This window comes from Pseudomassariella vexata (assembly GCF_002105095.1).
Source record: "Pseudomassariella vexata strain CBS 129021 chromosome Unknown BCR38scaffold_1, whole genome shotgun sequence".
Taxonomy (NCBI): Eukaryota; Fungi; Ascomycota; class Sordariomycetes; order Amphisphaeriales; family Pseudomassariaceae; genus Pseudomassariella; species Pseudomassariella vexata.
Genome location: NW_024467956.1, coordinates 2,139,040 through 2,159,350, shown reverse-complemented (window position 1 = coordinate 2,159,350; position 20,311 = coordinate 2,139,040). Strand labels below are relative to the sequence as shown.

Sequence of the window (20,311 nt, the reverse complement as noted above, 5' to 3'; positions counted from 1 at the left end):
GTAGAATCGCTCTCGTATTCAGAGAAGTAGTATCGTGGAGACGGTATAAGACTATACTTATACTTGGACCACGTTCAAAGCTCACAAAGTGGAGCAATAGAAAACTGGAAAGGGTGAAGGGTAAGTGGTTCAAGGAGTGTCGTTCAAATCCAAAAGAAGTATGGATGAGTAGGGTAGTAAGTCTGGGATGGTCGGGGCCGCAAGATACTAGATAGGGACCACGATGATGATGAAGCCTAAGGAACGTAATGGAACCGGAAGGAGTGACGGAATCCGAAACTGGCTGGAAGATCAAAAAGAGAGTGTTTGTGAACGAAAAGGAAAAACGGGACGAAAAAGAAGTGTCTAAAACGACGATACCGACGACGAGGGAGAAGCTGGGGATGGGATGTGAAAAAGGGAAGGGGGGGAAAAGAGGAGAGAGGGTGAGTAGATGGTGGGTAGACCGGCCACACTAAAAAAACCCGAGCGGGTATCTCTGCTGGGTTCTAGGTTCTGGTGTGCTAGACTCCTAGTACCAAGCACCTAGGTTAGCTCCTTGGGGGCCACTGGCTGACTGGGCCTTGGCTCTGATGGACAACGCTGAACCATTTTTGCCAGTGCCCACACCGTCTTGTCTGCCATCCCATCCTGACAAGCCCGATGGGATGACTGTCGCTGCACAGAGCCTCCACCAAAATTGCACCAAGCAAGCCAAGGTACACATGCCTGGCCTGTACATCCCGTCTATATGTCATGCACACAGTCCCGGTACACTATCAGACCTAGTCTTCCTTTATTAGATCGCGCGGCACAACGTACTATGGATCGTAGCGGGCAGGCATCGGGCTCAGGCACAGGCACACGCCACTCCTTCAGACCGAGGGAGGCATTAAACGCGATTGGAGCGTTAGCCTGGTTTGGAACGTTGGACCCAGTAGTACTGTGGCTCCTGTCTCGCTGTGGGTTTCTGTCAAGCAAAAGACTCAAATAGGATTGGATCGTCGGTGGGACAAAAGAGACCTGTCAGCGTCACTGGATCAGTGAGACCCGTGCTGCCAGACCGGATCCATGACGCGACACCAATGCTGCCGTGTTACACGACACAAAAAAGGGCGACACCTCCCACAAAAAGCGACAGCAGTTGCCCGTGCCGCCGTGTGCTCTGGAGACCTCAGGGCGACTGAGCAAAAAGTGACAAGTGCTCTGAGTACCTCGGGGCTGTCAAGCTAAGGGAGCCTGTTCCCCTGACACTTGTCCATCTCGAGAAACTCGGACTGCACAGTGGGAATCCCCTGCAGGGCACTGAGGAGTTAGAGAAGCGAGCGTTGAATGGGTCGGCTAAAGATTTGAGAGACCCCTGTTGCTTGTCAAAATCGTTGTCTTCGTTCGCGCCCTGCCACGCCTGCTTGCGCCCTGGTTGGAAACAAACTCGGGGCTCTGTCTCAATCCTTGGGACATCGTTCAGGGATTGATTAGAGTTCTCAGAGTATGCTGGCGACCGGAAAGGGAAGTAATAGATGGGATTCTCGGGGCGTGGTTTTCTCACTGCGAAACGGTCAAGGTTTGCTTGCCAACTTTGCCGAGACAAGGTAGCGAACTCGACGATCTGCGCCTGACCAACCGACAAATGCGGCATTCTGACTGGCCTCGTACAGTGTCAAACAGCGACCACCGATGGGGTGACCTGACCTGATCAGCGACAGCAGGACCACGAGTTGACGAGGGTCCGGTCGATGGTGCCACACTTTTGTCTCTCGGTTTGCTTCGTTCGCGATGTAGTCTCCATGCAATCTGACAGTGCAGGCAAGGCAGGTTCAACCCTCTTGCGAATGAAGCTTGAACGATTGATCAAATTTCTTGGTCTCACAGAGGCGGCAATTATGCCAACCAGATGACCCCGACATCTTGGGTCTCTCTGCGACGGAAGGCTACATGATTGAATGTGTACTGTATCTTGACGCTGTTTGTTCTGGGTGCGTGTGGCTTCACAACAAGTTGGCTGTCTCTGGTAGGCTTAGCGTGTTTGGCGCGCGTTCTGGAACCAATGAGGGCGGCAGGGGGATCGGGTGCTTCGACGCTGGCTCCGGTCCTTCCACACTACCGGCTCCACGTTTGGAATTCACGGTTGGGCGCTCCCTGCCTGCCAAAGTTCCAAAGTTCCTTACTCGTGACCACTGACCAATGACCCAGAATAGGGGCCAGAGGGGTTCGTTTTCCCTAGCCAAGGCAAGGTCGCAAGAGTTGCCCGTTGTTCCGTGCATCACGGCAACGTCATCTGCGTACTCGTTCTCATCCTCGACTGCATTATTTTCCGCCAGACGGCGTGCACACTTGTCCAACTGGGCATCTGAATGCCTTCTTTACAGTTGCGGTTGACGCGAGCCCCTCGTCCACTATCGCTGAAGGCTTCAATGACCAAATATCCACCAACACGTCTGGGCACAGGTCGTCGCTATTGGGCTCGACGAAGCTTTCCGCACTGCGCGCCCATCAGTGCTCGCCGCCGCCGCGTTTCCGACCGCTCTCCGCTCTTCACTTCATCGTTGAGCCCACCGTGAGGGATGATAAACCGGGCCGCCATCAGAAATCGAAGTCCTGGTGACCAGTGATCCCTGCGACATCTCGACAGTATCCAGCATCAAGACGACGAGACATGACCCTAGTCAAAGGCCCGAAGAACCAATCATCCGTTGCACCTACGACTCAACCTTGTTCAGTTTCTGCTCGTTGTCCCCGTTCTTCGTTTTCGATTCCGTCTTGGGATTGGCCGTAAGACGGTGGTACCTGCGTCCTAGCCTGTGCCACACGGACCTGCAGCAGTTGGTTCCTGCAGTAGCCTGCAATCGGCCTCCATTCGTAGAAACTCCGCTTCTCACACTGTGCAACGTCCCAAAACAGCAAGGAGTGATAGGCGCTGCAGTTTCGTGGTAACTCAAATAGAGAGACTGAGAGAGAGTGCTGTGAACCTGCAGCTGTTGCGTACACCATCCCCATCTTCGTCCCCGATGCAGATTCAATTGCGCTTATGAGTAGTGTCATTGAGCATCGATTGCTGCAGTGGACCGCGTGACAGCATTTGGTGATGCTGACCACAGACCCCCTAAATCCCATAAAGCTTGGAGGCAAAAGCTCATTCATTCTGTAACGCTGGTCTTGGGGTCGTGAGCAATGAATTCAGGCGCCAGGCCGTTTACCGTTGCGCAAGTTACGGCCTCAACAAACTCGACGCTACGGCGATCCGTTTCGCGCATCGCCAAAGGAAATACTGCTAACGCATTCCGAACCTGCCTAAATACCATACTTTGTTTGGGGCGCCAAGCACAACGGATTCGCTCTAGCAGTTGTTGAGCGGTTGTTATAAACCGAGTTATCGAAGTCAGTCATCATACATCTCTTTTCACTTTGTAGGTGGCTGTCAAGTCTGACTTCATAGAAAAAGAGTCTGCGATTACCCGCAGCTTCCGACGCACCCCTACCAGAAGCGGCAGCAAGGCCGGCGCGGCTACCTCGTAGTCGTATCTGCTTGCCTGCTCATCCGTTGGCGGCGTTTTGCCATTATTCCACCTTTGGGAAGCAGCCCTTGCATTAGGGGCGCAATGCGTGGTTGGTCTGAAGATAGTTCCAGCCCTTCACCTAACTGCATTTGGCAATTTCAGACGGAGTATTGCCATGCCGTTTGACCAACCATTTACTCGTATGCCCCAAAACGGTTGCCCCAAAACAGTTGGGCCACTAGCCTCAGGATGCAGACCCGACCTGCCTTACGACCTTACGTTTCCAGTCGCCTTCTCATCTGGTCTGATGATCCTTGAAGCATCAGCTCGAAGCACCATTGCTTGTCGTATGGCCGGCCCTAAGCGCACCACAGGCGTCAGACACTGGCATGTGCCGGACGTGAAGTAACAATAACTCCTGAGGATGGTTCTGGGTACCCCCGTAAATAAAGTAGGCAGATCATGCACCGTGCGTGTGGCAGTCACACCACGGTAATAATCTGCTGCTTCATTGAGTGTGCAAGTGTGGGGTCAAGCTTACGGCGGTGTATCAGCAACGATCGCGCTGACGACGTTAGCTTCGTCGACTTCGATAAGAGCACACGGCCTGTAGAGGCGCTTACTTCAATCAACACTACACACTATCGCCATCCGGAGTGCATGGCCGATTATTCAGATACAGCCTATGGCAGCTCTTAGGCTGCGGCTGTAACTTTACATAATACACCCGAATGGGATTGCTAATTGACCAGCCGCTCGCCGTATTATGGAACGACGGGAGAGCTGACCTGCGATTGGCCAATGAGTTCGTCAACCAAGCCCCTTTTCCCGCCCCTATTCAAACACGTATGACCTTGTCAGGACCCAATCGCCAAAGGCAGCGCGGCGGATTTTCCAGACCACTCACCATGCCACCGCTTTCTCAATGCTTGGAGTAGCTTGTATCCCAGTCCAGATTTTAGTTCTCGTTCATGCATGAACAATCGCTGGTGGATTTTCCAGGTTGCCTGAATCACGGCTTAGCATCGCCCCAATAGCGAGGGGACTCCCCTGCGACGACCCTGCGGGCTCGCATGAACGATCAACGAAGAAAGAAACCATGGTTGCTTGAAGCGCGACGATCCATTTGAGGCCTGGGGGCATCTGTAATTTCTGGTCAAACGAGGAAACACCATGCTCAGTGTATGTTGTCCGGGCTGACCATCGTCCCGAAAAGCGCGACGATGAGGTTCAAGTTGGACCTTCTCGAATGCCGCCAGAACCTGTCAAGCCCCTTATCCCTGTATTAACATCTCTGCTAAGATTCTGCACCCATAACCCAATCGAGCTGAGTGCTCGTCAAGCCGATGCCCTTTCTTTAGTCGGCTCTAATATCACCATCCCTACTTCTTACCGGCAGCTCCGTGGGCGGGCTGATAAGCGAGTCTTCGTTGTCGAAACTTTGTTTTTTGGGGGAAAGGTTTTTTTTCTTCCCTTTTTCTTCTTCTTCTTCAGCTCCACTTCTCCGGACCCAGAGACGTGGACTGGTCTTTTTCTGGCGATGGAAGTGCCAGCATATCAGCATCAACTTCATCTCATATTGAATTCGTCAGCCCTGCAAGTACTTGAAAAACGTCAATCAACCATAACATGTCGTGCGGAGCATCTCCTCTCGGCATAAGGGACTTGGGGCTGACTACGTCGGTCTTACCTGCCGTAATCATTGGTGACAAGATGCCGCGTGGTGGGATCCTCCAAAGCCCTTCGATTAATCCTTCTTGGGACAGCCAAGCCCCTTGTTATATATTTACCTAGGACACGGCTAGTAGCGCACCGCTACAGATCGACACTAGCATGTTCATCTGAAGTCCGTGACAGCATGCTCGTGCTGGATGGCTGAATGATGAACCTTGACTCAGCTTTCCGCTTTGGGATCCCGGTTGACGGGTTTGACGGTCGTGGCCCGTGGCGGTGCAGGTTGCAACGTATCCATCCAGTCCATATTTTTAGCAGGATGATCGCTGAGGCCTAGCAGCCCGGGGATCATCACACACAAACCCAGATGGTCCGCACCGCATGACGATTGACGGCGGCACTGAAACGGTTTGTTGACTGTTCACCTGAGAAAGCGCCGCGCGTGGGTGTTTGGGCATCCCGGACAGTCCTCGCACGCTTGGCGGAGAGGAGCATCAGGATCTGATGAACCTTTTCACTTGGCGGTCTGGTTGGCATCGTGAGTTACAGAGACGTGAAATAAGTAACGATAGTGCACTGTCCAACAAGTGGTGATATTGGGAATGCTCTCTCTTCTTGCTTCTCTTCTCGGATGCCACATCACAATGATACATCGTCGGTCCGTGGCGAAGATTGTTGCATTGATCTCCGTAGACTGAGGCTCCATCGTACCGGCTGTGTTCCGTGCAATCGACATAGGATCCCTCCCCGGCCTTCCCGCCCAGATCGGAAGCCACGGCGCTACTCGTAGTGCGACGTGTCGTCCCTCCATGGGGCCCGGTAGCCGCGCCGGAGCAATTGCTGTTTTCTGGCAAAGTTCCGGCGTATGCGTTTCTTTACGGCTAGAGAGTCGGAAGTACGTGTCATTGGGCCTGTAACTGATTGCGGAGGCGACATTCCTAATGCGACTTAGTCCACCCCGTAAGAACGTAATAAGAATGACATCTCTTCTCTGCCGTTGAACATCCTTACGGAGACCGGCCAGTTGCTGCTTTGATAAGATCTCGGGTATGCATACTCACAGTCGGCATCGTGGAACAGCGACTCCTCTTTTCTATTTTGGAGCATCATGATCTCTGCCAGGGTAGTCAGCAACATCTTTACCACCTGTCTTTGGTTGGTATTCCATAGCACACAGCACATGGTCTCATGTCTTCGTGGGGCAAGATCGCTTCGCGCAGTTGATACCCGGTTGGCCGTCTTGGCCTTCGTGATTGATAATGCTCCTTCGTGCACCCCCAGAATCTGCTGCAGAATGTGGTCATACCGTAAAACTCTTGATTTCAGAACGCTCGAACTGGTAGTTGTTTTGATTTAACACAGGAAGGCAGTGAGCGTAAACATTCGATTCAATGCCCACTGAGGCTTCGTGCTTCGTCTGTCTTCCCTCACGAGTCATATACAACCGCCTCCTAGTCTACTGAGATGTCCAAACTATTCCCTCCACTAACCTAGTAGTATTAGAAATCTGCTCCACGGGATCCGGCCCTCTGTCCGTGTAGTCGGTTGCTGTTGCTAACCGCTACTTGGTCCGAAGATCCTCCGCACTTCGACAATGTAGAACATTATCGAAGCGGCTCTCTACGCATATCGGCCTTCAACTAAGTGACACACCAGCCGGGAGTACCTCTAGGCGTAAACGTGGTGGAATTTTCATGCAGCCATTCGCATCTGACCATCATCCAGAGAACACATACCGCACCAAGTTGTGAGTATGGGCAACAGCTCCAGCGCTTGCTCATCGCTATGATGCGGTTTCAACGTCGAAATGTCGTCATAATTCCGCTATCGACCTCTGGTTAGGGCATCGTTTGATAGCCCATCTCATGAGGCTGGTTGACTGTGTATTACAACTCCTTCATGACCTCCCCGACCGCCTTGGCCGCCATCCGTTTACGTTGATCCTCCGGTAAGCCCGCACTCATATCTCTGACTGCCAGTAGTTTCCGCATCATCCCATCAAGTTTCTGGACATCATCCTCATCCAGTTTATCGTCATCCACTGCACCACTTTCACCAGCTACACGTTTCTTCGGCTCACCGTTCATCAAGTCCTCTTCGTTGTCCTGTCCCGAGTTCCATATGGCGCGTTTCAAGCCTTCGAAGTCTTCGCGATCAAAGCCAAAGTCTAGGCTCTCGGGATCTAGATCTGCACCTTTATCACTTGCGGGGTCCCCCTTAGCGTCGTCTTCATCGTCCAGAGCGGCCTCGAAGTCCCCAAAGTCGGAGTCTAGATCGCCTCCTACTTGATCCCAGTCGTTGGCTTCGAGCGCCTCGAGTGCTCGCGGTATTCCCGTTTTCTCTGCCATATGTAAGCATGGTCTGAATCATGAGGCACCATCAACAGTGTACGCGTACCACCAAACTCGTTCCGGCTCTCAGAGCTTTTGGCCCTGACCTGGACAAATTCCAGTCCCGCTTCCGCAACACAGTCTTCCCACTCATCAACATCGTCGATTTCGCCCACGCCTAGACACAGTCCCACACCATCCCATCCCCAGCCTCCGAGGCCTACCTTCACAACCTTGCCGACTTCCTGGATGAGCGCCCTGGCTGTGTTGCCTTCATCTGATTGTGATTTCACCGGTAAGGGAAAGACGACAACGACGCCACCTAGTACCTCCAAGACCTCCTTGGCTTCAGGTGAGAGGAAAGAGGCTGACCATTCTGATGGTGTTGATATCAGGTCTAGCCAGATGGGAACAGAAGCTGTGTAATAGGCCGTCTTGAGTGAGAGCTGATGGGTGGTTCCTGCTATTGTTGAATTCGATGGTTCTGGTGCTGTACCCGTCAGATCTGGATAATATTAGCTTCAAATTATCTAATAATAATAGTCGGAAGTAATTTAATGGAATTATGGTCGCGGCTATTGTTCTTGACGGATTTTTGCAGTTGAAAGCAGACAGACTGCCCAAACTGGAGCATGAGGTACAGCCCAGGGAACATGTAGATTTTCCTAGATGATAGTCGCACTTACCTCTAACAACTTTACTGAGATGATGCGTTGAATCTGCCAGCGAGATGGCCAATATTCGACGCGGGTTTGCGATCTCCATTTTGGGTTGTGATGATGCTGTTGAAGGTGCTGGTAGTGTTGCTGGAGGGGCAATCTGGAGGACAAGCTTTAACCCCACCATGGTCCATGACTAAGCGAGATCTGTACTCATCAGGTGTGTGTTCGTGACGGATGATTTTGTATACAACAAACGTGGGATCCCGCAGGCTTCAGGACTTAGGACGCCAGAAAACATGTTAATTGAACCCCGACGCTTAGATGCTGTATTCTCTATCCAAACCAACTGTGCAAAGAGCCACCGCCCATCCCCAATGCCTCGCGCAAGCCAACCAGTATGACCGCTCCAGTTAACCCCTTCCCCCATTGTAATCAGCACCACCCGCCTTCCGCAACCGCACAACAATGTCCTTCTCGTCCAGATCACTCTTGTCACGTGCATCGACCTGGATGCTATGATGTCCCAGCACCCTCTTGACAGCACCGCTCTCAATGCTGACGCGAGCTTTGCGCATGACTTTGGTGTTCTCGCCAATCCAGATGATGAGGGCGAACTTGACGCGCCTGCTTTCGCTGTCATTGGCGTACTCGACGCGCACGTAGCCGTACTGGGCCTGGCCGTCGTCGAGGTTGGACGCCAGCTCCGACAGCCCGCCTTTGCCCATCGCCGACAGCTTCAGCTTGTCGCCCACGGCCGAGGCGTACGAGATTAGAAGCCAGTTTGTCTCGTCTTTGTCGGAGCGTACGGCATCATACGCCGCTATGATCTCGGGGGCGTCGGCGCCGGACATTGTGCCGATTGGTTGCGAGGATGAGTGAATTGATAGGCAGTTGGGTGGTTCGGGGGCTCACGAGATTGGCGGGGTGTTTCTTGGTGGGCAATGGCACCGAAAGGCTTCGTTCGCCTTGAAGCCGATCGTCGCTCTGGTGTCGAGGTCTTTGCTACGGAGCAGATTCGTTCAAATCGTGGCTTTAGACGGACAGGGGTCTTGCTAAAATTCGGACCGCCGAGAGCTCTGACACAGCTGTCACACAGCTGCCCGTCTATGGGTACCTGGCCCTTTACTTAATGCACCAGCAACTGCTTTCGATGCAAGTACGGAGAAAGGCATTCAATGTATTGTCTCTTACGAGTTGAGTCACGGCTACTAATACCAAGATGGTATTCACCCGACTTACTTTGGGAATCCGAATCCGAAGGCATCACCCCAAGAATGATACACATCCCGTGTGTAGCTGATTCGGTTGTAGTCGTGAAAGCTCTTCATATCGTAGGTGGTTGGATCTCAAGCAAGTTTGGTTTCCAACTTGTTCGTGAGAAAGAGGGAGTCCTTCTCGTATGAATTAACCACAAAACTCACGTACCCCAAGGCGGTCGAAGATGGAAAGGTTTACAGTAAACTCATCAGCTATGCTCCTTTATCCTCCGACAAGATTCTGATATGAGGTCGAGGTCTATCTCTTGAGAGAATCTACTTCTCCTTTGGTGGCAGAATCTTGGCCATAAAAGATTACCCCCAGTTCGACCCAACGCCCGTCTATACCTCCGGTGTCGATCACCTGATCCAAAAAGAAAAGAAGAACACAGGGACAACTTCTCCTCAACCGAGTTACAATGTCAAATATGGGATAAGACGGATAAGACATTGCTCGAGGATTTGACCAAGGCCTATTGCTAAAGGGAAGAAGCGGAAGCATCTACCCGAGTAAGTACTTGGTCTTACAAATCCCGAGAGTTGTGCTCGTGCTCGTGCTCGTGCTTTGAGTTACAATATGACAAAACCCATGACGCTAAATGGACCTACAAAGGACCCAACAACGGCAGGAGGCGAATATTTAGGGTATTGATCACAATCTGTTCAAATTTATCCAGCGCCGGGAGCATTTCTCCCATCCAGTCCTACTTGGGTAGAGCTCACTAAGAGGAAACGCGGCCCTCGGTATTTCGCCATCAAGCATCCAAACGACCTTGTCCATATGCCTTAACGATGGTGGCAGTGCAGTTTACCACTGAGGTCAAGGTAGTGGATAATTCCTGGAAAGGAGCAGATCAAATCATGCAAGGTTGTATTGCGCCACCAACTTCTCAGCACACGTCATCCCCGTAACGTACGCAACAGACTGCGTGTGGCAGCTGGGCAAGATGGGAACAACGCTCATATCTGCCACACGCAGACCCTCAATTCCCACGAGCCGGAAGTCGCTGTCTACCACAGTATCCACCCCACCCAGCTGACCCATCTTGACTGTCCCAGCCATGTGCCCCGTCGATACGAGGGTCTGCCTCCAGTGTTCCAGTAAACCCTCATCCGTGTGGGACTTCGGTGCAGATAACTCAACCACATTGTCCTTAGCGTAATCTTCGTATTGGGTGAAACGAAGTGCTTCCCGTAGCGCCTCGATAGCTGCGCGGCGGTCGAAGGGGTGGGCGAGGAATTTGGGGTCGAATTTCAGGGGGACGTTGGGATCGGAGGATTGCAGGGTGACTTCGCCGCGGCTTTGGGCATTGTAGTACCAGACTAATATGCAAGAATAGTTGAGGTCTTCGTTCCGAAAGCCGGGAATCAACCAATGCATTGGGAAATGTGTCATGATCTCGTAGTGCGGCACGGTTTCCCGGAGCAGGAACGCCTTTTCGTCGACTGGTAGTTCTTGAAATTCGGCTGAGGAAATCAGCTTGTCTGACTTGAACCAGCCGATTCCCATTTGGCAGGCGAACTTAGAGAAAGGCCCGGTGCACTCTACCTTCAATTGCTCCAAGGCGTCGTCCATAGTATTTTTATCTCCATAGAAGGCTTTGCGAGAGGTGCTGTTCTCGGTTCGTGTATACATTAGGGGGCAGGCCACGTGATCGCGAAGCCCTTGCCCAACCGCGGGCATGTCTAGAACTACTGGTATATTGAATTCTTCCAGGCACTTTGCAGGCCCGATTCCAGAATGCATGAGGACTCTTGGAGTATCTAAAGCACCAGCGGATAGAATGACCTCCTTAGAGGCCAAATCTAGAGAATTTTACTTAGCCACTGTAGCCAGAAGCCTGACACCTGTACTTACATTGCTTGCCGTTAGACTCGACACCTATAGCCATCTTGCCTTTAAATATGATGCGTTGCACCGGAAAGTTGGTCACGATGGTCATGTTCTCCGGTAACGGGACTAATAAGTCCTTTGCCGTGGAACGAATGCCACGATGAGCCGAGTTGATCAACACTGACATGCCCAGCGGGTCTCCAGAGTTATGATCAGGGTTAAGAGGAAACCCAGCCTCTTGAAACAGATCGAGCAGTGGTAGCACGTCATCCTCCCATTCTGCTGCATAACCTACGTGGATAGGTCCTGATGTTCCGTGATCGGACAGCTTTGGCGCAGCATATTTCTTATCGACGCCTTCTGGAAGCCCACCGTGAAAGGTTTCCAAGTCCTTGAATCTCTGATGCATCTTTTTCCATTGGAACGTATCGTCGCCCACGAACCTAGCCCATTCTTCATAATCATCATGAGCGCCGATGTTGTAGATACTGAAGTTGATGGCACTGGAACCCCCCACACCTCGGCCTCTCGGGTAGTCAATCTCTCGATTAAGACAGTGTTCTTGAGGCACTGTCTTGTATCTCCAGTTCATGTCCTGATTCCGCAAGGTAAACCATCGTTGGCTGTCGACACGGCAATTCCGATCCTCATTGTCGCCTCCGGCCTCAAGCAGAAGCACCTTCGGTTTCTTTGCAGAGTTCGCCAGTCCAGCCGCTACAGCGCTGCCAGCGGGACCACCTGTAACTTTCAGTTTCAGTGTAGCATAGTGTTAGTGTGATGCCGCACATGGAAAAACTCACTGCCAACGATCAAAAAGTCATAAGTCACCGGCATGGTGTCGCTTACTCTTAACGATATACGAAGGGAAGGTCGGTCCCTTCTACACACGCGACTGACTAACCACAAGCATGAATATGATCAAGCAAACTAGCCATCACATCTGCGTCACCATGGCCTGCGAATACTATTTTCACTTTCAATCGCGACAGGATATGGTTGCATCATGCATTCAACTGGAAGCGTCTCCGCGGGGATGCAAGGTTGTACCTAAGCTACCAGATGCATGCCAAGGCGGCTATGCACTTAGAGCGATAGGATTACAACTGCCGACGTACCGCAGTAGCACCTTAGAGCGGGGTTGCTAACAGAAAATATTGAGAGAATAGCAGATGTGCGAGTTTGAGGGTAATCAAGCCGGCGGCACGTCGACTAATGGCCGTTCGTCGTTCCTCAGAGTAAACTCTTGACGAAGGGAAAGCGAACAATGGAGACGCCACAAGAAACGGAGGTCGAAGTACCTCGATTTGTGCCCCGAAAGGGATCCCTTGTGGTCTAGTAATATATGAAATTGAAATGACTGTTGCTACTATGACCAAAATTGCGCTTTTATTGTAGCTCGACGATGACTCTATGGATTGCTACTTTGATGTATCTGATAATTTTGATTGGACTCGCTCTATGTAACCGTGCGAACTGCTTAATTCAAATCTCTAATATAACTCGGTGTTCCCTAGTAGATGATTCTATACTTATGTCTATAGTCGAATGCCGCCAATACGGCCAGGGTGTAAGCCAGGGCAGCGAACACCACCATTATATGCATGATCTGGTGGCTTGCGCCAAAGATATCGAACTTTCGCGGATACCACGTTTCGGGAACCTGTAAAATTGTTAGAGTTACCGACCGTGGCTATTTTTGATGGCTTAGTTGATCTCTTACTTTGAAGCCATATGCCAAAACTCCAGTTGCATTGGACAGAACAGTCACTCCAATCCAAGCAAACCCAACCTTCGCACTTTGCTCTGCAAATCCATAGATCAAAATTCCATGAGCTATCGGCACGAGAAATGAGCCGAGACCAAATGCCCCAAACAGCATAGCTCGAACATGACCCAAGTAAGGGCCCCCTATCGAGGGGTGAAACGTGGCAAAAGAACATAATCCTGCAAGCGCAGTTGTAGCAGTCCAGTACGAAGCTTGTAGAACGTTTCTACAAGGGAAACTGTAGTATATAAGAGGTATTGTGGATCCCCACATTAGGAGGAGAATACCCTGGTAGTCGAGTTTTACACCTAGATTGTAGACAGGTTGGCTGTGGGTCATAAAGGTGTGGAATCTGATGTCCTTCGTCAACAGTGTTCAAAGCCAAGAATATAACGAATATGCTTACATGGTTGAGAATGTGAAACATGTGGCAACTCCAAGCAAGTAAATACAAAAAACGATAATGTCGGCAGCTGTGGCGACCTTGTAGCGAGGCGGAATCTCAGTACTGAAAATGTAAAAAGGCAACATCAGGAAGAGAAACGCCCCTAGAACGTGAGAGAAGATATTGACTTGTCTCGGTCAGCGATGACTTCTGGCTCGAGGTAGTGGTAGAGCGGAGTGATTTTGACCAACCTGATTCATTATGCATGTACGTCCAACTGCGCATGCAGCTCCACAGAGACGCAGACTCTTGCCTGTATTCATTTTCAGCGATTTGGTGAGTTTCTGACTGATACGAGCGACTCTACCGATACCCAGTTTGAAGGTGCTCACTCCCACGCCTGGCACAACACTTAGTAAGCCTATGTTACAAAAGAATTGTCCTGCTCTACTTACTGTCGCCATGCCGCTACGCGCCTTATTAGCCCTGATGTGTGCGCCCTGCTCATGAGTATTGTACTTACACAATGCCGTCCACTCCAACAATTGCGCCTCAGGAACTTCCTCATTTCTGGTTTTTGGACCGTCTTTAATCGTCCTTCTCGGCCTCTGCGATGATCCTGTCCCCGAAAGACGACGGTGCCGGATCTGAGGCACGAAAACCCGTGCCGCCTTCGACGTCAAAGCCTGAAAACCTGATATAACGGAGACCATGTCGATGTCTTGTTTGTCCATAGTGCTTAAGAGCACAGAAATTCAGAGTCCCAGACCATGCTATCGATGTTGGCTCCTTCAAACTTAAGAATGCAGCTGATCGAACGCGGTATAACTCATCTTTTCAACGTTTTCTTGCCGGCCAGCCGGCGCGAATTTACGATGCAACAAGATCCGCACTGATCTGCGGAAACCGTTACACCCGAGAGCTCTTAGACCCTCGGAGCGAATCAAGGTATGGCAAGCGAAACGGCAGTGGGGCGGCATCCATGTCAGACTCTAATGTGCACGCCAGCGAAATCGGATGGTACACTTTAAAGAAATTCCATTTGATGCAACCCATCCGTCTTATCTAATTTCTACCCGGGTATCAGTATTTCCTCATGCCAGCTCCAACCCAAAGCCAATTTTCCAATATATAGACTGTACGTAACCACCACGATGTCCAAACATCATATCGCTTCGTTGGCGCTATCTGCATTGGTATCACTTGGGTGGTTCGCATCGCCTACCGTACCCGTCTGCTCCATCTCCTGCCAAAGATCCTGATCTGTGGGGAAGTATATCCTTCGCAAAGCAGTGACACAAAGCTCAAACACGGTCACAGCCGCCAGCCCGAGGAGGCATGTCACCCACCAGAGGAGCTGGGCACCAAAGTTGTGGACAAATGCGCCATTAACTGGATAGGGGCTAGGAGTGGGCGAGATCCAATTTGATCCCGATATGAACTGCAGCGTCGGGTATTAGTGACTGTGAATTGAAGCCAGAAAGAAAAGGTGCTGAGTAGTTACTGACCAGATTCCACATAAAATATAAACCAACCATGACTAGGAAGCCGAACAGCGATACCCAGGTTCTGTCGTGTGTCTCGAGCACGAGCATCTTGATGTTGATAAAGACGACACAGATGGTGAAGACGAGCTGACCCATGGCGAAAAGAGAATTGTCGCTGGTGAAGAGGATATCGTCGTAAATCGCCCAGACCACCATGTAGATGATGACGGTCTCGATGCAGGCCATGAACACCCAAGCCAGCTGCAGAGTGGAGAGTCAGCAACGGCTCTATGGAGGAGATAGGTGTTGTTACACTCACGTATTTCTTGAAGTTGAAGCCCTGATTGCGTTGACCGTACGTGTACAGCTCCGGAACAGCAAGCAGGGTCGAGGCACGTAGGTCTTTATCGAATATGCCAGGAATAATGACGGTCAGTGATGTGAAGAGTGCATTGAAAACTGTCAAGCTCCAGTTCTCATGTAGAGAGGTCCCGGTATAGCCGTTTGATCGTTGGTACTGAGCCTGCGTGAGGTAAAATATGATCTCCTTCCAGAAAGTTCCCAAGATATACTTTCCGGTACGCATATAATTCCTATAAGACGGTGATTAGCTGAATACATCAAGGCAGGGCAGAGCCAAACTTACCAGCGCCCATGCACAAACAACAACCGCTGGAGAAATCGAAACTGCGCAATCGAATAATCCGAGATACGCGCCGCCTGAAGCCCTTCCCGTCCCGAAATACCAATACCGACATGCGACGCTTGAATCATGGGAACGTCGTTCGCCCCATCGCCGATAGCAAGCGTAAGCGAGGAAGGATCCGTATCACGAATCGATTTCACCAGCATTGCCTTTTGCGATGGCGAAGCGCGACAGCAAATGACGGCATCAATGCGGATCACGAGTTCAAAGAACAAGAGCTTCAATGGCTCATCCTTCTCGATTAGGCCCAGCGTGTGGCCGTCGACCACTACCACGGAGTGAGCGATGGTCCCACGCCCGACGTCCACGTAGATTGCGGTCATTCTTTCCTGCAGATCTTCGTCCACGGTGGCGTCCAGGATGTATACTTCGGAGAACGGCTTGCAGATCCGGGCGGAATGCGCAATGTTAATGGCAGTTTCGCGCTTGTCGCCGGTCAACATCCACACTTTGATGTTGGCCCGCCGCAACTTGTCGATGGTGTCCGGAACTCCAGCCTGTAACTTGTCCTCAATGGCTGTAGCGCCAGCTAGTTCGAACTCCTGCTCGATCATCTCCCCCGCAGCTTCGATTCGCTCCTGTCGGTCTACTAAGCTTGTAGTTGCGTCGTGGTACACATTTTTCCATGACGAGTACTCGGCTTCTTCGATGTATCGGTATCCATAGAGCAATATACGCAGACCTTCTGACGCGAAGTCATCAATATGCTGGAAGCAGCGCTCAAAGATGTTACCTTCATTTGCCGATATTGATTCAAGCGCACTGGAAGAGATCTCGGGGCCATCCATCGAAATAGGGGATATCACCGTGGATTCGACAGACATTCTGGGCGCTTCGTCCTCACCCAGGGTGTCGTAGCGTTCGCTATGGTGGCGCCTTAGCCAAGCACGAACCTCGTCTGGGACCCCGGACCCAGAACGCATACTGATATCGTGCGACTTCCTCATGGCCTCCATGTAGAGTCCACTATGGCGTCTGCTGAAAGTCGCCGATGGGGCGCGAGGAGCAGTCATGCTCTGCCGCGGAGTGGACGCATGCGTACTGCGACGTATCAACACCCTCTTCGCCTCCATACTCTTCTTCATGGACGCTCTACGTCCAACTTCAGATGCTTTTTGGAGGGCAAGCTGCGAATTCTTCAGTCGTGGCAGGATGGCACTGTCGGCTCCTTTGCAGATGACGCATATTTTCCCATCAGGCATGCGAACGCCAATAGACATCCGCTTCCGTTTGCTGCTGAATTCGATGACGTCGAGAACTTGATAGGTCTCGTCGACTGTATGGCCTTGCGAGGTTTGGACGCGAAGGACGATGGACCGAGTCGGACGGTCAAAAAGAAAGTATCCCAGGTCTCGGGCGGCCTGGACTAGGGCAAGCTCGTCAGGCGATGCCGCTTGAAACTCGATGCCACCATTTTCCTTAATTTCCGGTAAACAAGTGTGGCAGAGTGCGATGCAGAGGAGGAAGTGCTTGGCCTTTTTGGAGAATGTCGTGTTAGGATTTTGGTGTATATAGGAAAGAAGTTTTTCGGTGTCCGGTTCGCGTTTTTCAGCACGATCGAGGTTCTCGATATCTGACTTCATGGCAGGACTTCGACTAATCTGCTTGCCTTTGCCGTCATCTTGCTGGGATTCCTTCGGGTCCTTCTTGGCCTCCATGGCATGGTGCCAGGCGGTTCCAGCGACACTGAGTTTCCGGAACCGCATTTTGTTCTCGGTCAGAGTACCCGTCTTGTCGGAGAAGACGTAGCTAACCTGCCCGAGATTTTCCAATATGGTTGTGGTGTTGGCTACCATGGGCGTGTCGGTCTCGGCATCGTACATCTCTACATCTTGCAGTAGAATGAACTGCCCAACCTTGATAATCTCAAGACTGACGTACAGGGACAGTGGGATAAGGGTGTTGAACATGATGATAAAACCAATGACGATCACGCCAGTCGATATCGTGGTGTTGTTCAAGTACCAAACCCATGGTTGATCGTTTTCCTCCCAGATCTCGTAGCCGATAGTTAAGCCGAGACTGAGTAATAAAACGAAGAAGATGAGTATAAGCACAATGCGGTTGACAATAGTTTGCATAGCTGGTGCTTTGGTGTGCACGTTCTTGTGGGCATTCACTGAGAGGATCGTTAGTAACAACCAGTCAAGGAAAGTGAAAGTGGCCACCCGAAATGCACTGCAATTGCAAAGAATAGAGATTAGAATGGGAGGAAGAGGGGCTTAGACGAAGCAGATTAACCAAAAACGTATAATAAGGAAATTTGTAGAGCCAGAAGACCATGTGGGAAAGACGCAGGCTCGCCTTCTTTCCACGTAGAAAAATGATCGAAGAAAGGCATGTACTACTTACTGCGTATTTTACACTCCTCACCAGTATTTACAACAAGGCCTACAGCACTGGTAGTGTTTCGCAGAGTGGAACCTCTATATACAACGTCGTTCATGGTGAGAGGTATAGTTTCGTCGCCAACCGTAGAACGTCCTTCGTAATTGTACAGATCAATATTCGGATCCTCGGATACTACCACAGCATCGCATGCCCTTAAGTGACCTAATGTGTCGCACTGTTTGGCTAATAATGAGCAAGCCTGTTTACTCTTGAGATTCGTTTCGCCATCCAGGGCCACAGTTTCGATGTAAGCGATACCATTTGGACCGGTCGCGCTCAGGAGAATGATGTCGGCTGGTATGTTGTCGTCCCTCTCGAGGCGGATAATGTCACCAACACTCAGATGCTGCCACTGAATCTTTGTCCACAACTCTGGCTGGTGTATCGACGTTGTGTCTTGAAGCTTAGTCATAGCCATCTCCCTGCCGGAACTTTCTCGGTGTTTGCCTTTCCGTGGGATAGACAGCTGATACCTGTGGGTAGGCGTCCTAGTCCTTCTTGCAGCTTCCATCACCTGTTCACAGTTAGCATATCCACAAGACTAAATAACAAGTCCAATTTCATAACTGAGCGAGTGTACAATACTATGATGAGAGTATAGCTTACCCAGACTTGACTTCGGTTCTCGGTCTTGTCTAACTGATACCTACGATAGTCATCATATCCCTCTTTAGCCATACTGATAGCTACGAAGACCATCAGTGGCACAATAGTAGTATACTTTCCGGTTGTACTTAGACCGGGTACCAACTGCAAGATACCCACTACTAGAAAGTAAAAGTTTCCAAGTTTGCTAAATTGGAAATATAGCTGCTTGGGCAGAAAGCTCCATAGGGAGTAACGGCTCGAGCGGATAAAGTTGGAGATATAGGGCTTGTTGCCCGTTCGTTCATCCGTCAGAGGGCTGTTGATGTGGCTCAGTACTAGTTTCATGAAGCTTGGGAACACACTGTTGTCACAGCTTTGTGATGTAACAACATGACAAGAAGTATATTCACCAATGTGATGAAAAGGGGTTGGTGATGAGAAAATAAATGGTATGTCGAGAACACTGACCTATGCCCGCCAACGGCTAGGGGTATGTGTCGACCATCGCGGCTTGGTGGAAGCGGATATTGTCGCAGTAATCGTTCCAAAATCCACGCCTGCCACCACTCGTCGAACGCCTTGCTCGCAGCCTTCTCCCATCTGGCCCAACGACTATGCCGCCTCACCCTAATGGCAGGTTTGCCACCATTGTCGCGGTTCATATTTGCCCGGAACAGGCGGCGCGCGCTACCTCCGACTACACTGTCTGCGTACTCGACGTGCCTTTCCTGCCTCCCGCGGCCCGCTTTACGGATACTGACTGCCGGGGTTTGAGGATCAGAATTGTTGCGAGAATCCATGGATTCGCGTCATGTCAGGGGGATCCACGCGCTGTTGCGACAAATTAAATGCAGCAGCTTAGCCCGGCGAGATGAGCCGTCGTCGGCGTTGTGGTATGGCTGTCTGGAAGCAGCCGTCGAACAAGAAGCTATTCCGCTCCGAAAGCCCGAGATGGCCGCCGTTGCCCTCCTCTTGCTACCACGAGAACATCTGCTGGATCCGAAATGTGTCGCAACATCGAAAAACGACTTTGGCCCATCCAGACTGCGAAATGTGATGTTGAGCGACTTGAATTTTGAGTTGAACCCTTGTCCCCGCACGTTGGCGTTGGGACTCAGCCCAGCTGAATAGGATCTAGAATGCGCCGTGGTGACCGCCGTGCAGTCCCCCAAAAAGGCCGTGAGAGTGACGCACGCCAGATGACTTGGGGGTAATACACTAACTAGCGATCGGCCACGCGTGCTAAATAAAATGTGTACTTCGTGTGGTGGTTGCAAGCTGATGATTCGGTCTTGGTTCTCTTCGTATTCCGTCACGCCCCATAGCCACAATCCTCCCCTCCTTGACCTTCCTCCCAGGGTCATTTTTATGCGTCCTCATTAAACCGTGTCCATTCTGTCCGTCGCGATTCGCGAATCGGCCAAATGCCGCCGAGCACTCTCTGGGCGACGCATCAAAGCGGGGTTGTCGCTCACATCCGCCCCAGCTCTTATTCAAGTTCAACCCACGCCTACGTAATTTCTACCAATGTCAACTGCTGCATTTGACCACCTGCCATTTCTAAAAGTCGACTCGCCCGCTTTCTGAGCCGGTTCATGTACTTGTCCAAAGTACCGGACCGTGGGTAGCCACCGTCAGATCCGCATGTGACGGACAGTAAATAAAGACGAATTGCTTACTCAGCGTGCACCTCGGTTCTGCCACGCCGTTGCTGCGAGTACTCTCGAGGCTGTGTACCCTCCATCGAGCCTGCTGTT

General features: G+C 51.2%; 6 protein-coding genes across 6 annotated transcripts; all 6 read right to left on the bottom strand.

Annotated features, from left to right (window-relative positions):
• Nucleotides 1-1,153: 1,153 nt before the first annotated feature.
• BCR38DRAFT_404584 (uncharacterized protein) lies at nt 1,154-1,618 on the bottom strand (the record flags this gene model as incomplete). The annotated part of the gene is made up of 1 exon (XM_040857855.1): nt 1,154-1,618. The coding sequence occupies one exon, from the start codon at nt 1,616-1,618 to the stop codon at nt 1,154-1,156; it is 465 nt and encodes a 154-aa protein (XP_040721095.1).
• Nucleotides 1,619-7,036: 5,418 nt separating this feature from the next.
• On the bottom strand, nt 7,037-8,245 carry BCR38DRAFT_330364 (uncharacterized protein; the record flags this gene model as incomplete). Its single annotated transcript, XM_040854953.1, has 3 exons — nt 7,037-7,491; nt 7,548-7,985; nt 8,167-8,245. 3 exons carry the CDS (start codon nt 8,243-8,245, stop codon nt 7,037-7,039), a joined length of 972 nt encoding a protein of 323 aa, XP_040721094.1.
• Nucleotides 8,246-8,272: 27 nt separating this feature from the next.
• On the bottom strand, nt 8,273-9,145 carry BCR38DRAFT_417028 (uncharacterized protein). Its single transcript, XM_040859140.1, has one exon. It carries the CDS (start codon nt 8,991-8,993, stop codon nt 8,553-8,555), a length of 441 nt encoding a protein of 146 aa, XP_040721093.1. The 5' UTR covers nt 8,994-9,145; the 3' UTR covers nt 8,273-8,552.
• A 933-nt stretch (nt 9,146-10,078) lies between these two features.
• Nucleotides 10,079-12,197, bottom strand: BCR38DRAFT_11301 (uncharacterized protein). The gene is made up of 3 exons (XM_040853398.1): nt 12,033-12,197; nt 11,257-11,970; nt 10,079-11,204 (listed from the first exon to the last, which is right to left on the bottom strand). Exons 1-3 carry the CDS (start codon nt 12,064-12,066, stop codon nt 10,258-10,260), a joined length of 1,695 nt encoding a protein of 564 aa, XP_040721092.1. The 5' UTR covers nt 12,067-12,197; the 3' UTR covers nt 10,079-10,257.
• Nucleotides 12,198-12,603: 406 nt separating this feature from the next.
• BCR38DRAFT_11234 (hemolysin-III related-domain-containing protein) lies at nt 12,604-13,750 on the bottom strand. Its single transcript, XM_040853391.1, has 4 exons — nt 13,634-13,750; nt 13,404-13,569; nt 12,953-13,349; nt 12,604-12,892 (listed from the first exon to the last, which is right to left on the bottom strand). The coding sequence occupies exons 1-4, from the start codon at nt 13,665-13,667 to the stop codon at nt 12,743-12,745; spliced, it is 747 nt and encodes a 248-aa protein (XP_040721091.1). The 5' UTR covers nt 13,668-13,750; the 3' UTR covers nt 12,604-12,742.
• Nucleotides 13,751-14,547: 797 nt separating this feature from the next.
• On the bottom strand, nt 14,548-19,216 carry BCR38DRAFT_331668 (uncharacterized protein; the record flags this gene model as incomplete). The annotated part of the gene is made up of 7 exons (XM_040855080.1): nt 14,548-14,823; nt 14,891-15,130; nt 15,189-15,462; nt 15,516-17,694; nt 17,928-18,480; nt 18,573-18,870; nt 19,017-19,216. The coding sequence occupies 7 exons, from the start codon at nt 19,214-19,216 to the stop codon at nt 14,548-14,550; spliced, it is 4,020 nt and encodes a 1,339-aa protein (XP_040721090.1).
• Between the last annotated feature and the right edge of the window lie 1,095 nt (nt 19,217-20,311).